Genomic DNA, 20,682 nt, shown 5'->3' on the forward strand with positions numbered 1-20,682 from the left:
AATAATCAATAATGGCAATTATAAAAGTATAACGTACAATAAGTTTATACATTATAAAGAAAAAAGGCAAGCAATAAGTCAATATACAGAATCAGTGTACATGGTCAGATTAATATATTAACTTATCTTTGTGCTCAGGCAAAGCACGTTACCTGAGCACATAACACAAAATAGATTCAAAAGACAAAATAGTCGGTAGATAGAGACAAGATTAAATATCATGTTTAACAACTATTGTGCGATAAAATCAGCAGAAGATCCTTGATGAACTGTCTGACGTGCACTGCTTTCATCCTGCCTGGCGGTCAGACGTCTGCATACGCTGCTGACACGTGCTGTGTGTTTTCAGCAATAAAGTTTGGACGGAGATCTTTTCAAAAACGGTAGGTGAAACGCCAGTGTAGACGTGGATCTTTTTCGTCCCAAAATATCGTTTTAAAACTAAAACGTATTAGTGTAAACGGGGCCTAGGTGAACTGTGTCATTTTTTAAATAAAAACCCATGATAGTGGAAGAAGGCAAAGCTTGGTAGCAAAATGTTGAATAATCTTTACTTTATAATAAATAGTAACACCAATGAATTTTGTTATCTTGTTTTGTTTTAGTATCCATCACATTATTATTTAGTGTAGAGCAGAATGTTAATACAGTGCGTTCCTAATTTAATGGTTGGTGTATTATTATAGGCAAGTATTTGTAATAGTTGTGTATTTCATTAAAAGGCAAGTGTTTGTAATAGTTTGCAGCAACTAATTCATCATTCATGCTGTTTTTACCTGTTCTTGCTTGCTGTCCTTCTCAGATGTCTGTGTACATAGGTTTAACTTTTAAGAAACTTACCTCATAATGTCCTCTCATTTGGATATCTGATGCCTGAAATTTAATGACTTGTAATGTTGGGTTTGCCAATCTGCATTCAAGTTAACCACTTCAGCTTATCTGCTGCTGCATTTTATTGCATTGATGATGTGCAGTTTCTATGGTGGTTCAATCATGGACAATGTTTTATAGTGTAGTAGCTGTGATCATACACACCATTGTCTTAATTCTCTGCATGTGTCATCTTGATAGTTTATTTCTTCATTCAAATATGCTTTTTTATATGCACTTGTAGATTGGACACAAGACAATACTTTCAATCTGAATTCTGACTATGCTATGTGTCTTTACTGTGTATTTGGTTGTTGCTATATTGCTCAGATGTTTGGCTTAGTTATACTTTTATGTGTGTTTATTTTTTTGGTTTTGTTAAGTTTATTTGACCACTAAAACGTGCCAGATAAATCAAATTATTTAAATGTTAAAACATTTTTTTAAATTCTATATTAAAACTATATTACTTTATTGATTTTTATGTATGTGGCACTCCCTTACCTTCTTCTCCAGCTATTCTCTGAAGATTCTCTCACGTTTTTCAGGCAAAGCTTCCACTTTGAGGTTTTCAGATCCCTGGAAAATATTATCTGTCAGCCATAAAGTAAAGCACAATAAAATATTTAAACATACAGTATAATTAACATGTCAATTAATGAATAATTATGCATAAAAAACATTTTCAAACATAAGCCATTAAAATATGTCTCTGTATTAAACTCCAGTTCATTCTCTCCCTGACAGTACTGCACATTATGCAATTATGTGGTACTACTAGACTAGAGACATGGCAGAATAAAATTTGCATTGGATTTTATTTTCCTATGCACCACTAGATGGCGCGAAATCTCCCCTAAATCTATAGCTTGCACACAGAAATTTCATTCATTCATTCGGCTTAGTGCCTTTATTAATATGGGGTCGCCACAGCGGAATGAAACGTCAACTTATCCAGCATGTGTTTTACACAGCGAATGCCCTTCCAGCTACAACCCATTATGGGAAACATCCATACACACTCATTCACACTCATACAATACAGACATTTTATCTTATTCAATTCACCTATACCACATGTCTTTGGACTCATGGGGGAAACCGGAGCACCTGGATGAAACACACGCGAACACGGGGAGAACATGCAAACTCCACACAGAAATGCCAACTGACCCAGCCGAGGCTCAAACCAGCAACCTTCTTGTTGTGAGGTGATCGTGCAACCCACTGCGCCACCGTGATACCCTAATGTAAATTTTATAAATGTAATAAATCAACTGTGGTTCTAAAAGAACATGTACTGTAAGTAAAAGAACGGTATTAAGGGCATTATATTATTTGTGGCTAAAGCCCTACAATTTATGTGATAATAAATAGCCGATTAAAGTTTCAATTTGATCACAAAACATCATTAAACAAAAAGGATCAATATCCTAATTGACAGGGTGTCTATTAAAGCTTTTTTTTCCATTGACCTAAAAAGACTCCCTTTTCCAACAAATGTAGACTATTTCCCTCAGGTATGCCACAATCTACAATATTTCAGGTCAACAATTATTTAGAACTATTTCAATAAATATTAATAATAATTTTAAAAGAATAATTAATAAATAAAACAGTTTGATCCGGCTGAGCAAACCCAAGATGATCATTTGTGATGAATTAGTTATATTCTTTCACTAATAGAACCTGCTTATCGGAAATGAACATCTTTTTGTGATTCTATTCAAATTAGCCTACATTGGTAGCAAACAAACAAACAAATTCACAACTCATCAAATCACATTGCTTCTCCATAAATTAATATACTTATGCTTTAATTTTGTCAAAAACGTTCATGACATCATACAATAGCGTTTCCCTAGCATAATTATACTGTAATGTTAAAAATCAAATGTTGTAATGTAACAACTAAATGTTACAAAGTTATTCAAATGCCTGGTGTCTTTAGTAGTGTAACTTACGTTAGCTGGCCTCCTCAGAAAGACCGCCAAATGCCGTCAGGTCTGCTTCTGGGATTCTGGTGGCTTAAAGGCGCCTGTCTAAAACAGCAGTTTTGCTATTAAAATTACACCAAAGTCATCCAGCATGTGTAAACACCAAAATCACTAACAACGCAGTCGACATTAAAGTGATTTTATAAAAGTATTTACCGTCGGCGAACTCCACATTTCATCCGCTGCCAAATCACGACGCCAAAATCTCCGCCGCCGATGCCGCCAAAACATAGCTGACGTCATATCATCAATGCAGTAAGTTGGTTTTATTTGTTGTTTTCTTTTTGAATTTTTACATTTGTGGTAAGAATATCACCACCATTCTCGTAAATTATGCTTGTAGGCATAGTGCTTGTTTAGGCTCTTTCATTTAAATTTTTAGAAGCACAGTGTAATAGAAACCCCGATTTCTGTTGTTTTTATGTTGTCAATTTTTTATGTTATTGATTTATTATTTTTTTTACTTGACAATAGGCCTAGTTCATATCCGTTTTGGTTTCAATGTTATCCACTGGGTGGCGATATGTCGCCATTTATCAGTAGGCTATGATTGAGTAGGTTGCTGTTATTTTGAAACGCCATAATTTTGTACATTTTTGCAATAACATAATTCTTAAGTATTGTATTTCAATTTGTATTATTTGCATTTCTTTAAACGTATCATTCTGTACACATGGTCAATGTGAAGATGCTAAATTGACATTCCACATTTGATAACCAAGCACTGCAGACAGACTTCATTAAATATGTGTAGCGAAGCACTGTTTCTTGTCAGTGGTCCAGTCCTTACTCAGTAGAAAAGTGTGTTCGTGGAAATACCCTCACCTCCTCCCTAAGCTCAGTATCCTTATTTCAGCTAAACCATAGCCTAGTAATTCTGAAGTCTTGAAAAAGTTTTCTATTTTTACACCTTTACCCTTAACCTCAAAAGGTAGTCCAGACCAACCATAAACAGAACAATGGTGTCTTCAAAGAATAACCACAGTCATACATTATAAATCTGAATAATATTTTCCATACTTGATGCTGTTTATGGTGTTTAAGAGTAATGGCTGCACTCTTACTGCAAGGATATCGTTTTGGTTACAGTTGTGAATCTGTAAAATATGACTGGCACGTTAAAAGAAGTAGTTATCAAATTATATTTCTTAAGTTTAAAAGGCTTTTTATATTCTCTGGGTACATAATTTAGTATTTTCACAGAATTAATTCATCATCTTAATAATTTGCAAATAGCCTTTTATGTATTTTGCATAAATACATTATTACATTTCATACAATACTAGTGTTTTGTACTAGTATTTTATAATTTTACTGGTATTTTGTAGTATGTTGTAACACTTTAAATTATATTCAAATCTTACTGTATAGCTTTGTGTAATATGTATCAGTGATATTATATATATATATATATATATATATATATATATATATATATATATATATATATATATATATATATATATGATTTATTTGCAATTTGCCCGACATAATGCCACTCAGCTCTGCTTGCCAATCATACTTGTGGTCCATGAGGCATCATGTGCATGTGGGTTGGAGCAGCCTGACTCATCAGTATTTTCCAATCACATTTTTTTAATTGACCTTCTCACCTATGGAACAGAAATGATTGTAGGGCTATATCATTCACAGTAGGGACAGTCCTTTTTGTATAAATGTGTTATTTCACTCTGTAAATGAATTACATTAATCTGTTAAGCTCAAGCCATGTTTTACCAACAGCGGTTTTACAGTACTTTTAAGGCCAGGGACTTAAATAAACCCTCAAAAACTCACTCATAAACTTTATATTCAATGCATCAATCAATAGACTCCTCTGACTATTCATTTTAGATTGGTTCTGTTTGTTGGTCTTCACTCCTACATGTTTACAACCACGCAGTTTGCGGAGCAAATGAGCATACACAGGAAATGTGACACGTTTTGAAATGACAGCTCATGGAAACTAAATTGTTACTGCCCTTTTTTACTAGGTAAGATATAGGATGTTTTTTGCTAACCAATTATTTTTTAAGGGAGCAGCATAATGTACAAAGAGAATATGGTGTTTGACATATGCTAAGTGTAAAAGATTTTGATGCTGATTTGATGTTTTCTTCTGCTGGACAGTCACAGTATTTTCTTTTGTTCTTATTCATCTTGGGATCATAACTCTGGGATTAAAACCCTCCCCAACACACCACCCTCTGTCCACAGCACTTTAGTTACACCCTAGCAACCACTTAGTTAATCTCAATTTATCGACACAGTAAAAAAATCTGTTAATTAACAGTTTCTATATTTTGTGTTTTCTGTTTATTTACATTTGTGAATTGCATTATGGGATCTTTATTTCTGCTCTGTCGACTTTTGATGTTGAAAATTCAGCTCTACAGTTTAACAAAGTGGCTTTTATTGACATTTTAGTTTGAATTAGAAATAAAATAGAGAAAATTAAGTCTTTAAAATAACAGAAATTGTACTGGCTGTTTATTATAAGTGGTTAGAATTAACCAAGACAATATATCTCTTTAAACTATTAAATTTTTTTAAATAAAACTCACTTTTTTACCTTTTCAAGGTTAAAAGTTGTTGGAAGAAAGATCACGGTCCAATAACGCAATTCAAAAGCATTAATATACAGGGAAAAATAATAAAATAAAAGCATGAATTCACAAAAATACAGAAAACTGCTAATTTACAGATTTTTTTTTTACAGTGTAGCTTGTCTTTATCTCATAATAATTGCAATATTTTGTGGCATAGTGCATCAGTTTTAAAGCCTGATAAATGTATTTACAGTCTTGAGAAATTCTCTGAAAGAGGATGTGTCAAATCCTTTGTGTCTGTTTTGGTTTCGTGATATGCATCATTATAATTTGCTATTTGAGTTTCTGATCTTTATCTCCTAACCACCATACCTTGCTTCCGATATAACTTGTGAATTTTACAAGACAGTGTATTTATTGAATGAGGTATGTTTGAATGTTCAATTTGTACAGTACATCCATGGGAACAGGGAAGTATAAAATGTATACAGCCACCTTGAATGCAGCTAATCAGACAACATGATGTGATGTCTGTAAAATCTAAATAAGGATCTCCTGCAGGGTTTGTTTTTCTTTAATTGGTGAAGGATTGTACAACTGGACAATACAATTACTAAAAGAAAGTTTTACAAACAGGGCATAGCTTGGGCAAGGACTAGGCCTTATTTTAATTAGAGCAGTATCAGAACAAATCTATATCGCTGGCATATTTTAGGACATTTCAATGAAAGTTTTTTATTTTTTCCGGTTAGATAGCTCAAGCATGCAGTTTATTATAGACTACCCTTAAGCCTTGTTTGTGTAATTAGGTAAAAGTCATGTCTTCAGGCCTAATATCAAATAAAACTTTTTTTTTTCCCTGTTTCAGCACATATGAGGGCAACATGTTTGCTGGAAGCCAATGTATGACAGTGGAACCTTTAGAAATCCTCAACCTACACAGCCTGCCAGTCCCTGTAAATTCTCCCCGAAACTGTGTGAGGTGGGTGAACTTCGATTTCGGAGGGTAATGCGGTAAGGAGAAGCGTGACAAGAATGACTTCAAAGATTCATGATCTACTTAATTATACTCACTTTTGGTTCTGACCTCACATTATTCTCTCTCATCTTTCCCTGTTCATTCCTGTATAATACTAAATGAAAGCCATTTAAGCAATGATTAGTCATTTTGCAATTGTATAACACATTTTTATTTCAGATTGGTGGAACAGAAATATTCATCCGCCCACTATACAGTGGTGACACTGTTAAAAATGTTTCTGCGTTCAATTTTTAAGATGAATTAGTTCCACTTTACAAGTAATGTAAACTTCCATTACATTAAACTCACTTAAAACCTTGTGTACAGTTTGCATGTTCTCCCCGTGTTCACTCTGGTTTCCTCCGAGTGCTATGGTTTCCCCCACAGTCGCCCCACATGTGCTAGGTAAATTGGATTAACAAAGTTGGCCATAGTGTGCAAAGTGCATGTGTGAATGTGAGATTGTATGGGTTTTTCACAGTACTGGGTTGCAGCTGAAAGGGCATCCACTGCAGAAAAGAAATGCTGGAATAGCTGGCGGTTCATTACGCTGTGACGACCCCTGATATATAAGACTAAGTCGAAAGAAAATGAATAAATGAATGAATGATACCTCAGCGTATGTTCAAAAATTGCACCACAAATTCATAGGAAAATGATAATAAATAAATATCACTAATAAAGAAGTAAACATTGACTTTATTATAATCACTTTGAGTCAGTTTATTTTGCCTTTAATAATTAACGTGACGATCTCTCGTAAATAAGAGAATAAGTCAAAAGGAAATAAATGAATAATCACTTAATATCTCATTTCCTCTCCCTTGTATTAGAAGTCAACCCCTTGTGCGTTCCTTCATAAGTTACTTCATGTTAGCATAATCACAAATGAAACAATTGGAGCGGGGAGCACATGTAAATGTTTTATTTGCACAACTGCAATATGCTTAGAATGTTAATATCAATGCAACATCAGTGTGCTTGAAAAAAGCCTGAATGTATTATTTTCCTATGGGCCAGCTTCAGTTTTGGTCACCACTACTGTTTGACCTTACAGAAAAGTCACATGGACAGTCTAATGAGCTTCACATATTGAAGTCACTTGTTAAACACAAATGAAACATGGTTTTTATGTAAAAAATGCTGATCATATTTTTTATTCGAAAAAATGTGGGTTTCACGTGTTCCATGAATGCTTTAATTATGATTTTTAACATGTAAAGCTCATGTAATTCTCATATGTTTTTTTTTCTGTGAGTGTATGCATATATTAAATTTCACTAGAGCTGTAGTTAGCTGTAACTACACTGTTGATCCTACACAATGTTTAAACTAAACATGCATACATAAAAAAACCTGGCTAACTCTAATCATATTCCACCTTAAGATTAGCAATAGTGTTTTGCAATAACATTAACATGAGTATAATTCATAATCAGTGGTGGAAAGAGTACTGAAAAATCATACTTAAGTAAAAGTACCATTACTTGCCTAAAAATGTAGTGAAGTTAGAGTAAAATTATCTGTTGTAAATGTTACTCAAAGTATCTGTTGTAAATATTACTCAAAGTATGAGTAGTGAGTATTACTGTTAAAAGCTGATGCGTTTACATGTCATTTGTGCATGTGTGTGTAAACGTAACATTCTGTAGTGCATCTAGTTATTGCCCAGCAGGCACACAACGTCATAAGATGTCAATATTAGGTTAGATTTAGGTTTTGACATCAGGTGACCAAAATTCAATGGCTACCCAGCGTTTAAGGCCAACGTTTTTTTGATGTCCAAAAATGATGTCATCTGACATTGATATTTGGTTGATTTTAGGTTGTGTTAGAAATGGATTAAAATCCAACGTCGAGCCAACATCTTAAACCAACCACTTATTGAGATCAAATACTGACTTATATTCATCAGTTATGGCAACCAACATCTGATAGATGTCACAGTGGTAACCTCCACACAACGTCAAGCTGTAACATCATTAGACATTGATATTTGGTTGGTTTTAGGCCTGACGTTGGCCTGACGTTGAGTTCTGATGTCAACTCGATTTTCATTTCCACACAAAATGTAACAACCCCATGACGTTGAGGTAAAACGTCAATGTGATGCCTGCTTGGTGTTTCAGGCCATTTTAGTCATCATACAGTATCCGTCATCTTCTCATCAGTGACATGCATCTAAACAGTCTCTGGGTCAATGCGTGTCAAGATTTTGAACATCTTTTTGGACACTTTTAATGCTTTCAAACTGTTTACTGCTATTATAAAATCGCCCATGTCTTAAGGTAGTTCATTTTGATGCGATTTACTTTCAGTGTGTAACTTGATTTGACCGGAATCACAGGACTGATTTTTCTAATCCCCATAGGCAGGAAAAATAAAGTAGTGACTGCAGGTTGAAAGAAAGTAGTGGAGTAAAAGTACAGATACTGCACTGAAAATGTACTCAAGAAAAGTTAAAGTACACATTTTTAAAACAACTTAGTAAATTACAACTCTTGAGAAAAAATACTCAATTACTTAAATTAGGGTTAGGGTTAAATATGCCTTATACAAACACTGCCATAACCATAATAATATTATAAGACTGGTAATTTTTAGGTGCAGGAAATCAAGAATTCAAGGAAGGCAGAACCTCTGAGGCAGCCATTCATGAATAATTCTTTAAATATTTTTTCTTTTGAGAAGCACATCAGACTTTAGGGCAGTATATTAAAGCATACCCACTTCAGGGAAATATGCAAATAACTAAATTGGCAATTAAAAAGAACAAGACTTTTAAATTTAGAATATTGCTTTCTTCCTTCTCTAGCTGCTTCTAATAATTGTTCCACATAAGTCTTAATGCACAGTGGTTCAAAGAAAAAGCTGATGTCATTAAAGCTTGATGTGCAGAGATGCACATGGTGCATTTTGGATGCATGCAGAGCGAGAACAAAATTGCTGACACCCACTCATATACGCACATATAAATAGATATACTTTTATTTTCAACCCAAAACCTGAACGCTAGATTGTAAGCTGACATTTTAAACTGATGATGATGATCAGATGATGATATTTACAATGGAGTCACAAAAATACAAATTAAGCAATTCTTATTTAGAGGAAACACAGTATCACTGTCATGTTTTATTTAATTTCTTTAAACTATTGTCTTTTTAAAGAATCCAACATGTGTTGTTTTCCCTCCAAAAGTACCTTAATAGATTCTCATCAAATTGTGCAGCTGCTGTTTGTCTTCCCCAAGCTCATGTCTTAGTTTTGTGTATGTGTGTGTGTGTGTGTGTTGCACACCACCCTTCAGTAGAAGTCTGAGTCTGTGGTCTGCTCTGCTCTACTTATCGTAAGTTTCACTATAGACATGGCTTACCAGAAGTGACGGTAGACTGGGGGTTTCTCAGTGACATCACTTCATGCGATGAGGCAAAGCGTCCATATAGGGCTGTCACACTTGTGCCTGAACTAAAGAAGGAATTGCAAGCCTCTTATCATCTTTTCAGTCTAGCTAATTTTGAAATGACAAAAAACAGTTTTTTCACTCAGAAGTGCTTTATTCTCTTCACTTTTGTTGCTTTGTTTAACCCCTTACAGTTTCCACTGTGGGCGCTGCAGTCTTCTTGTGTCTTTTTCAGCATGATTTAAATGAGATATTATCAAGATCTATGGTTTTGACTTCCGAAGTAACGGATGTTTAGAAGATCAACAGCAATGATATCCTGCTTAGTCATGGTGTGTACTTGAAGCCTCATTTTGCAATTGAATTTATTTTCTACAAATAAATATAGTATAAAATCAACATGGACATGCACATAGTTTGGCTCACATTTTGTTAAAATTGTTAAACTTACAATTTTTCTATTAATAAACCATGAACTAAGACTTTTAGATCAATAAAGTACTAATTTGCTGCTAATTTACAGTTAGTAGTATGTATATGCAGTTTAGGGGAAAGTTAATTTAAAAAAAGGAATGCATTGCAATATTGAGTTACCCTCCAGAAAAGTAACTAGTTGCATTACTTTTTATGGTATGCATTACTTTTGAGTTACTTTTGCATTACTTTTTAATATCTGGCTAAGGCTTGATCTCTTTCACAACTTGTTTTTGTTTTTCTTTCTTTTTTTTAATAGAGGAGCTCTGCAGTTAATAATGCACTGTACAACATACACCTTCATTTACCTTTTAGAAAACACATCAAAAAATATATTTTAGGATAATGTTATCTGAGAACTTCCTGACACCAGAGCTCTACATGCCGTACATACACATTTTTTGAAAGTTTAACTCAATCTGTTTACTACTTTTGTATTTGTCTTAAGTAAAATCACTGTTCATTGACATAATCCCCTTTTCCTTTTTGTTGATGCGTTCTTTAATTTTAATTCAGCAATTTATTTTTTAAAGCTCATTAATTAAACTAAAAAAATAACTCGCATTACATTTTCAAAAAAGTAACTCAAATATTATTACTTATTTTAAAAGTAATGCGTTACTTAGAAAAGTAATATCATTACATTACTTGTTATGCGCTACCCCAACACTGTTTATAAGTATTTAAGTATTTTGTATGAGTATGTAAGTATTAGTATTATAAGTATTTAACTTATTTATAAGTATAAACAGCCAATAACTTAATAATAGGCAGGTAAGCCAGTAGTTTATTGTGGGATTTTGCACTTAAAATGTGTAATTTTTTAATAATTTATTTAGATGTTAGAGATTTTTGCATATGTAACTTTGAAACTGCAAACTAACTCTAATAAGAGGTGTATTAGTAGACTGTTAATAGACCAATAATAGAGTTAGAATATGGTTAGGTGCAAAGTTATCTATTATTACAATGTTAGCAGATGGCTCAGACTCTACAGATGAACTGTAGTTGCAAAGTTGCTTATAGTCATAAGACGTCTGTAGGGAAATTAAAATAATAACAACAAATATTTAACACATTTCACTGCAGCACTGTTAATCTAATCTTATGCATAAATCGTCACCTTGGAATTATATGGTTCTATCTGTGTTCTAAATGATTTTGAGATATTGAGCTTCACAGTTTTTGTATTCCATAGCAAACAGAATGTGTGTAACATTTGTTTTTTTTAAACAAAAAGTCTTGAAATTTAAACAACTTATAAAAAAAAACATCCCATAATGTAAATTAGTTGTCATTTAATAAGAATAAGTGAATAACTCAATTTTGAAAAAATGTCAGATAGAACCTTATAATTCTATGGTGACGATATGTTTGTAACCAAACGTATTGCAGCCACGATGCCACCATGCATTGTTTAAGTGTTTTGTTAATGTCAGAACTGTAAATTATAATGCCGGCGTGAACAAGTTGCATGGCGTGCCATCAAGGTAAAATGATGCTCCCCCAAGTACATGTATGTGAATAAAATGATGATTGTTTATGTGTTAGTGAGCATGTAATTCATGTCACATACACTCTTGGTGTGGGTGAGTTTTGCCTGTATCTCAGACATGCTACAATCTCAGAAATAAAGGTACAGGAGCTGTCACTGGGGCAGTACCTTTTCAAAAGATACATATTTGTACCCAAAGAGTCCACAGTTGTACCTCAAAAGTGTATATTAGTCTCCAAAGTACCTTTAAACCATTTAGGTACAAATATGTACCTTTTTAAAAAGGTACTGCCCCAGTGACCGCCTTTACCTTTATTTCTTAGAGTGCATATCAGTTGCAGAGGCATGAATGACAAACTGCCGGAAAAGAGCTCTGGGGGAAAATAATTTATTCTATAATCAGCTTGAATCAATGTAATCCAGCAACATGAGAACGTTTTCATGAAAAAAAGATGACAAAAGGTGGATTGAAATCAATCTCGAGCTGACTCATTCTAACAGGAAAGTGTCTTAAGGAAATTTGGATACTTTACACAACCAAAACACAAGTAAATAGATAGAAATGGATGTTAAAAATATTTTACTGAGCAGACAAATGAATGCAAAAGTAAACAAGGACAAACATTTTAAAACAAAACTGTCTTATCTATTATTTAACCTGCGTTTACTGCAGAACACTCAATCTTTCACCGAAAGTACGTAAGCAATATGCATTTACTGTTTAAATAGTATTTACTTATAAAAAGATATTTGCACTAAAAGCACATAAAATAACTAAAATACCTTATTATAAACAAAACTTCAAGACAAAAGTTTGTCTTATTAGCTTGATATTTTGTCCCTGCTTAAACTGGCGCATCTTAAAGTGATCGGGCAGAGATGTGGCATAAAGCATTGGAGTTCATGAAACATCATGACTCTCCTCAGTCAGAATTTTCCGGAATCCTTTTCCTTGCATGTAGGAATGGAGAGTTTTCAGCTCATCCATGACCCTCTCCTGGACATGCACAGTACTGACCTTTAAATTAAGCAGATAGAGTTAGTAAGAATGCGCAATGAGAGGTCTTATGAGTCGTTCAGCTAGTTATTACTAATACTTACTTTGTCATGAGCATTCTTCAGTTTTTGCAACTGTATGACTGCAAGCTGATACGGGGTCATGTCTTTCTGTGAAGTCGGATTGTAGTACGCATATGTGATTTAATCACTTTAAAGTACTGTTATTTGCAAACATTGAACATTTATTTGAAATATTTACCATTGTGGGGACGGCTGTAGATGTATTATTTTGTGTGTCCGCATTGTTATATAGCTTGTTGCATTGATTTTTTTTCTGAAACAAAGAAGTAAAGTTGATTGGTGCAGACCAAGTGAACATCCTAAATTTTTATTTAGAAGCTAAACCAATATTTTGCTTCATATTAAAGTAAGATCAAAAATAGTTTAAGGGAATGCTGAAACCTATAGCCTGAAAAGTATAATGGCTCATGTTAATGCTGCCTCTATAGCAGTGCACAGAAGAAGACTAAAAACAGCTATGTGATTGGCTAAGCTGTGCTCATGTGACTAAATTAAGTTTTTTTTCCAGTGGTAAATAATACAGGCATTTTTATCTACTTATATAGTAAAAAAATCTCTGGTTAGTAATTGGTAAGTAATTGCTAGCATTGTTAATTAGCATGCTGCTAGAAAGACCAATCAGACAATTCCTTAGCCACTATAAATACCTTAAGTTCCATTTAACAGTCATCTTTGTTTTAAATAAACCCCCTTTCCACCCCGACTCTTCCTCCTTTCCTAGATGGGTGGCACGGTGGCCCAGTGGTTAGCACTGTTGCCTCACAGCAAGAACGTCACTGGTTCTAGTCCTTACCAAGCCAGCCGACGTTTCTGTGCGGAGTTTACACGTTCTCCCCGTGCACACGTGGGTTTCCCCTTTCCCCGGGTTCCCCGGTTTCCTTCCACTGTCCAAAAACATGCAACTTAAGTTAATTGACTAATCCAAATCGGCACCATAGAAATGCTCCTAGTAAGAAGTTATCTCTTAAGAGCAATCACCATCTGTTCATTAGCTACTCCAGCAAGGTACTTCTCGAGATCTACCTGACACTCCCTTCTACACTGAAACTCCCTTCACGCCTTGCAAATGGAAGGGAGCCCCGCACTCGAGGATCTTATGAGCTCAGGGCTCTCTCCTGGGACAGCATGCCAAACAGGCTTTATAATCAATCATCAGCTAAGTGTGAACTCTTGAAGCTACAATAAGCTAACTTTAGCTAAAACAGTTTAGTTAGGTCAATTCTTGAGGTAATACAGCTGTGGCATGCGGACATCAATATAGTATAACATTTGTGATACTGTACAACAATAACGACTATTTTTTTTACATTGCTTAAGGGCTATAGGTTTACGGTTAAAGTAGGGGTAGACCTTAATAAAACACAACGTAATGTGTCATTTAATACATAAGATAAATAATTCTTCTAAACTTATGACCTGAGCCATATCCCTTCTAGCAACAACCTTCTTGATAGTTGTATCAGTAAAGAAAAGGGTTGTTCTATTGTATTTTCTCTCTCTGAGATACAATTACAGCATTCAGTGATACTGTCGTGATACTCAGTGAAACGGTTCATTCAGGAAAATTGAAAGTGCTAACCTTAGAAAGGCAGTTTTTGAGTTGAAACATAATGTTTATAAGCTCATGATGGTGGTTGATGTTTTCTGTTTGATGGACAGACGACTTCGCCTCCGTTCTAATGAGAACATCTTGAAACAGGTCGATGACCTTTAGCAGGACACAGCTGTGAAGAGTTTTCTGATGGAAGAAAATGATACAGTTCAGTTTACACTCAATTTGATACCACCAGAAATGTAGAAAATGTGATAGAATGCCACCAAAAAGTTTCCTGAGGTAATCTGGATTGTGTTTCTGTAGCCACAAGATAATGTAGAAGTGAAATAGACATGCATATGGCAGGTGTAAAAGCATTCTTTATGGTTTGGGATTAGGCCTATATATGACCTTATTAGAGATTTGACTCTTAACATACTTCCCAATTTATCTGATTTTCAAATATATAATGATTTAGTAACTCATAGAAGTATAATACGATAAGCCATGAATTGACATCCGATAATGCCCTTTACCTTTTTCCGAATTTTGTCAAAGTAACTGTGCCTCAGGAGGATCTTCTCACCATCTTCAACGATCTGAAGGAATAATTCAAACATTCACCAACTTAAATATTCAAAGTCTTCAGCTACTACACTAATCCCAAACATAAACAGCTTTTCTGTATGAGATTATTCCCATGGCCACATCACTTTCACTTTGCCTTTTAGTTTTATAACACTTTGCATGTGATCAGTGCGTGATTTAAACTGTAATACTCTATAATTAAGTATGATCATTTGTACTTACCATATCTTTGCTGACATGCTCTACCATTTTCGGCAACAAGCTCAAATCAAAGCAAGGTTTCTTGATGATGCATTTCACATCTTGGGATATCATCATGCATTCACGTATAGGAATGCTGAGCATTAGGATAAAGTAAAAACACTGCAGTGCGCTTGCCATACTCAGTCCCAGAGTGACAAAATGAAAGTATCTCAACGGTGGTCCGGCTGAGAAACCTGTCTCATTCCTTTTCTTCCTTCTTTTGCTTCTCTCCGCTTCTCACCTTTGTATTTATTCTAGTTTCCTGGTGACGTCAGCAAAGTACTACTCTTTGTTCCAAAAAAAGACAGGTGATCATATCAGACGGCTGAATAATAGTATAATCCAAGCATTGTATCTCTATCCACTGGGATCATGTGTGGGTTTAGATTGCCACTACAGAACTACTAAGTTTTCTAGTTGCTTCATGCTTTTCAAGGCAGCTAAAATAAAACAAACGACCACAAAATTGTATCACATCGATATAATGAGGTCATGACATTTGTGCGGCTTGAGGATGTCCCAGATTCAAAATCTTGAAGCAAACCACAGTCTTGGTCAAGAAAAGTTCATTATGGGTGGCAAAAATGGTGCCATTATAATTATAATTATAAATAAGACAATACAAAAAATGTATGCTATATTTGGTTTAACACTCTATGGTTACAATTAAAGAAATAGATAACTAGAGGATAATCAACTATTAAAGTGATAAGTGGTCTCTAATGGAAACTTAAGGGGAATTCAAAATCTAGGCCACTTTCCAAAATCATCTCATCTCATTCTTTTTTGTTGTTTTGTTTTTTGAGGTCAGAATCATCAAAGCTAGCATTCGTTACTTTGTCACGTTATAATAGTAGGGACTTTTTATTTCAACTAAACTTGTTTAATTTTATTTATGTTTGATAATATAATATGATGATTAAGTCGGAAAGATCTTTTTTTTATCATCACTGAATTTATTTCTTTCATATATTTTAGACAAATTATTAAAGATATGTATAGTGGTTTTGTTCCAGAAGGTAACATCTAACATGCATAATTACCTCAAAAATATTTGCAATAAATGTCCAATGAAAGCAAACATAGCAAATCCAACTGCAGTATGATCAAAATATAACAATTACGCGTAAACGTGGTGGGAATCCGACTTGAGGTGTGTATGTTATGGCTTCTTATATTGCCTGAAAGTTGTCTTCTTAATTACATGGGTTTGTCACAGAACCTGCTTGGTGGAATATCCACATGACGTAGCATAAGCATGCCACAAACTAACGTAACAGCGCTATTACATCATACAAAATGTACAAAAGTAACACGAAGAGTATTTTTGCATATAAAATGAATGAGTGCTTTGTTAGGACATCGGCAGAGGAAGCACATGGCTAGTTTGTATGATTATACATGATGGAAATAAAACGTCTAAAAAGTAACAGATAATGTTACTTATAAACATGTTATAGTGTGTTGAAAATCATATTTATGATAAAATAATAACTGAAATTATCCTCCTGACCATATTTCAGTGAATCCTAACCCATACCTAAACGTAACAGCATGTTACTTACTATAATAAGCCTTAATTTAGATGTTTATCCGAGGCACAAGACATAGTGGATAGTGAGTTTGATTCATTAATTGATACTAATCAATATGACTCTGAGTTGGCAAATATATTAAATAGAGATATTCATGACTCTTGTCACAAAGAAAACATTATCTTACAGGTTTGTCCACATTGTTAGTGCTCACATTATACAAGGAGGCTTGCCTTTAAGTCAAATGTTGTCATCGAAACTTCTAATTATACACTTATTTGTCCATAAAAAAGAATTATTAAAGATCAGCAGATGGTAAGATGTGTACCTGCGTGTGCAATCCCCACAAAGGGGTGGGGGAGAGGAAGGGGGGGGATTTCCATAGACTTATCCTCACTTCATCATTGATACAATTGTTTCTTTGAAATGTGGGTCAGTGTAAACAGGATGCAGTTTGAGCTGCTTAAAGATGAAAGCAATCACACCTTTGTGAACTGGCACATATAAAACAAACATCATAAGGCTCCTCAGGCTTTATTACATCTTAAAGATGAACGTGTGTGTCTGAAACGTGAGAGTATACAAATTATGAGTAATTCATTTCATTTTCCTTCCACTGTGGAAAAAATGAAGCCAAAACGTCTTACACATGGCACTTGTCATTTTGTGCTGATTACGTCATTAGTCAGTTCGCCTACTTTTTAATGAAAACTATACATTTGCACTTCAGTAACTATATGTGTCTGTGAAAATTAAGGCAATATTTGATAGCTTTAAAACCTAAGCATGGTGAAGTTTCTAAGTAGATGATAGTAAATATGATATCAAATTTCCTGCATTGATAATACAGGCATTGGCCCTGAAAGGCAGTGTTAGAAATATGGATTTTATTGCCAAGTTTTGTATTATCTTGTTTACATTGTAAACTGGTTTAATACTTCAAAAGGCAGTCAAGCATGCATTTAAGCTAGTAGATTTCACAATGTAAACACCCATGTACTGATTCATTAGTACTTGTGTGACAGTATATATATATATATATATGTGTATGATAATATCAAAAGGGAAAAGTCTCTTGACCTGATGATTTGAGTGCTTGTTAATTTGCAAGTATAGAAGCAGTCATGCATCTTGGCTTCAAATTTGTGATTGGATCGCTGAAAATATATGCTAATACTAGGTTAAACAGTGTCATAAATAGAGGTAGTGTTATTAGATACAGTATTACCATTTGATTGGACAAACCATAATTTCCCTTCAACGCTGCATCAAATATCGACGCTATAAGACTTTAACAGTCGCGAAGTGTTCCCATAGCATCGATCGAAGTCCGCTGAAAGGGAACGTCCCAGGTTATCACTGTAAAAATGGTTCTACGGGGGCAACAAAACGTTGCATCAAGTGTTGACGCAATGGGAACACTTCTTGATTGTTGAATTCCCATATCGTCAATATTTGACACAGTTTTAAAGTTCCCTGAAGGTGAACTCTGCAGTTCAGGATGACTCATCCATATGGCACCCATTTTTTTTCCACTAGTGCTCTCTTAAAGCTCACAATTCAAACTAAAACCACAATTTCTTTTCCCCATATATTCTCAATGATTGAAACCGCAAACACAACTTGTTTACAGAAACAATGCTTGCTTATGTTTCGCTTACATGTTGCTAAAATAAAAAGGTGTTGCATAGCTTTCCCACAGTGGCATATTTCAGCCTTTCATTCCATTCCATTTCTGTGCAATAAGCAATTTTTACTTTATTACTTTCGATATGTTGACATCTTGTCTGCACCAGACAGAAGCACCAAAGTGCAACATGTCAAGTCAAATCAAACAAAATACATTGCGTTTTCTACATTGGACACATCACACACCACCACCGACAGTAAACAAATGTCAATTTGGATGCGTCTTGATATATTATGTCTGTAAATGGTCAAATGGTTTTGCAACATTTGCTTTCCAGTGCAGACAAGCTCAATTTACATGCCTAAATAACGCCTGCCTTGTTTGTTTGCTTGTTTGTTAAGCTGCCCACAAGATTACTACATTTAATAAAATATATTAAAAAAATTAAAAATGCCAAAGCACCTACTCTAAAGCCTTATATTTAAACATATATTCAATAGAGGCCAAAGATGGTATCAATATCAGTGACCACCTGCAGCATGGTCACTAAAAGCAAAAAACAAACAAATATAAAACTGTGGGCGAGTTCTTAGTGCATTTGTTTAGTCGCACATCTGTGGACGTTCTTCTTACTGTTCACCTGATTAAAGTGAAATTAACCTGGCTGAAACACACACAAATCCCTTTTCAGTGATTTTTGAAACTGCAGTAAAAGCTGATATATCCTTTAATGGATAGGTTAATGACTTTTAAATCAATACAGACATGAATCCTAACCATGATTAGATTCATTATGTTTTCAAAGACATTGAGGAGCAGCAAGAAATCACAGATGCTGTTCAAGTTTTCTCATTCTCTATCATATAGAAGAGCCATAGTTTGAACGATTACAATTTATCCATAGAGTGCTACATGTACAACATACATATGTTGATACGTTTGGATTAAGTACATTTGTTGCTGTCTCCAAGTTTGATTGTGATGGTTTGCTCCGCTTATCACAGGACTGTTTTATGTTGGACTGTTGTTATTATTTCAGGGTATATTAAGCAAGAGGATCCAGTAAATGTTTGAAACTTTAGTAAAACCAAAGTCAACTTTTTGCCCTATTGAAAGTTTACTAATTCATATAGATTTGATGTTAATGAAAATCATGAGCAGATAAGAAGCTTGAGATTATTTAATTTACGACATTATTAATTTTATTCTATTAGCGCAATGGATATTTTGCCATAATCTACAGCTTAAATAGCTAGTGAGACTAGCCAACCACCTTAGCATTAAACTAACATTAAACCTGAATAAACCTGCTTGAAGCGGCACGGAAATTCAGAAAGTCAATTTAAAGAGCTTCTGGTTTTGTTCCCACTGCTATTCATTGACACGAATAGTGTCGACAAATTAAACAAAAGCCACCCTACTAAACAAGTTCTTGGTTTTCCCCCTGTGAAAAAATAAGTGTAAAAATTTCCTACTTTTTTAAGGAAGTCGCAGTGAAACCTTAGATGAAAAAATCTGTGTTGTCGTGTACAGTAGTTGCTATAATACACTGCATTGTGAATGAGATAGGTAGCTTCACCTGCAGTCAAACCAGTTCAATGACATTCTGTATGTATGTGTGTGTGTGTGTGTGTGTGTGTGTGTGTGTGTGTGTGTGTGTGTGTGTGTGTGTGTGTGTGTGTGTGTGTGTGCTTGTGTGGCATCTGGAAACATAATTGTTTCCTTAGAAATTATTTTAATTATCTTTGCCATTTTTGCAGGTTTTTCCTATTTTTTTTTTATTTTTATTTTTTTTAGCATGAAAAGATTATGTGTTTTTTTTTTTTATTTGTTTGATGTTTGGTTCTTAACACATTGGCTTTTGCTATGTATTTCCTGATTTTACTGTTTGACTGGGGTAATGGGTTATTTTACTTTCAGTGTGGGTGGCGGTGGCACTTTTATGCTAATGAGACTGATGACAAAGTGTTTCAGAGGCTGAGGAAGATGGAGATGTTTCTGTGCCTAGCAAACACATGTCTTGGTTGTATATAGTATAAATATAGTAAAAAGACGGCCAAAAGTCAAGTTAATCAGCACAAAAATTATTTTAAAAAATGCATTTATTTAGTCATAGACTTTACCAAATTTGAACATGCTTCAAAAAACATGCTTCCATTGTCAAAATTTTTCAAATAAATAAGAACAAATAAATAATGTCAGTTACAATATTTTCAAGAAACGTATAAAAAATTAATAAATAGAATAAATAACAAAACTAATT

The 20,682-nt window shown here is 34.2% G+C and overlaps 1 protein-coding gene and 1 long non-coding RNA gene across 7 annotated transcripts in view; both read right to left on the bottom strand.

Annotated features, from left to right (window-relative positions):
* The window catches only part of LOC141381600 (uncharacterized), an 84,506-nt gene extending 81,246 nt beyond the window's left edge, over positions 1-3,260 (bottom strand). For 3 of the 4 annotated variants that reach the window (XR_012401989.1, XR_012401988.1, XR_012401990.1), the window contains exons 1-3: positions 3,024-3,112; positions 2,835-2,912; positions 1,375-1,449 (exon numbers count right to left, since the gene is read on the bottom strand). This is a non-coding gene — a long non-coding RNA (uncharacterized lncRNA). Of the gene's footprint in view, positions 1-1,374; positions 1,450-2,834; positions 2,913-3,023 lie in introns of all 4 variants that reach the window. The other variant, XR_012401987.1, reaches the window with a different exon arrangement.
* An 8,922-nt stretch (positions 3,261-12,182) lies between these two features.
* si:ch211-266a5.12 lies at positions 12,183-19,981 on the bottom strand. 3 transcript variants are annotated; one of them, XM_073946167.1, is made up of 7 exons: positions 19,895-19,981; positions 15,234-15,541; positions 14,960-15,022; positions 14,469-14,627; positions 13,068-13,142; positions 12,911-12,976; positions 12,183-12,827 (listed from the first exon to the last, which is right to left on the bottom strand). In XM_073946167.1, exons 2-7 carry the CDS (start codon positions 15,390-15,392, stop codon positions 12,711-12,713), a joined length of 639 nt encoding a protein of 212 aa, XP_073802268.1. In that variant the 5' UTR covers positions 15,393-15,541; positions 19,895-19,981; the 3' UTR covers positions 12,183-12,710. The 3 variants fall into 3 exon arrangements, with proteins under 3 accessions (XP_073802268.1, XP_068075749.1, NP_001116711.1); NM_001123239.1 differs by lacking the exon at positions 19,895-19,981 and having other exon boundaries at positions 12,374-12,827; positions 15,234-15,659; XM_068219648.2 differs by lacking the exons at positions 14,960-15,022; positions 19,895-19,981 and having other exon boundaries at positions 15,234-15,659.
* Positions 19,982-20,682: the final 701 nt, after the last annotated feature.

This window comes from Danio rerio, chromosome 4 (assembly GCF_049306965.1).
Source record: "Danio rerio strain Tuebingen ecotype United States chromosome 4, GRCz12tu, whole genome shotgun sequence".
Lineage (NCBI taxonomy): Eukaryota > Metazoa > Chordata > Actinopteri > Cypriniformes > Danionidae > Danio > Danio rerio.

Coding starts and splice junctions, on each gene's coding strand:
- si:ch211-266a5.12 (XM_073946167.1), bottom strand. CDS start 15,392: ATGGCAAGCGCACTGCAGTGTTTTTACTTTATCCTAATGCTCAGCATT. Junction 14,628..14,959: donor TTGACAAAATTCGGAAAAAG/GTAAAGGGCATT, acceptor TTCTTCCATCAG/AAAACTCTTCACAGCTGTGT. Junction 13,143..14,468: donor TCAAAAACTGCCTTTCTAAG/GTTAGCACTTTC, acceptor TCTTTGTTTCAG/AAAAAAAATCAATGCAACAA.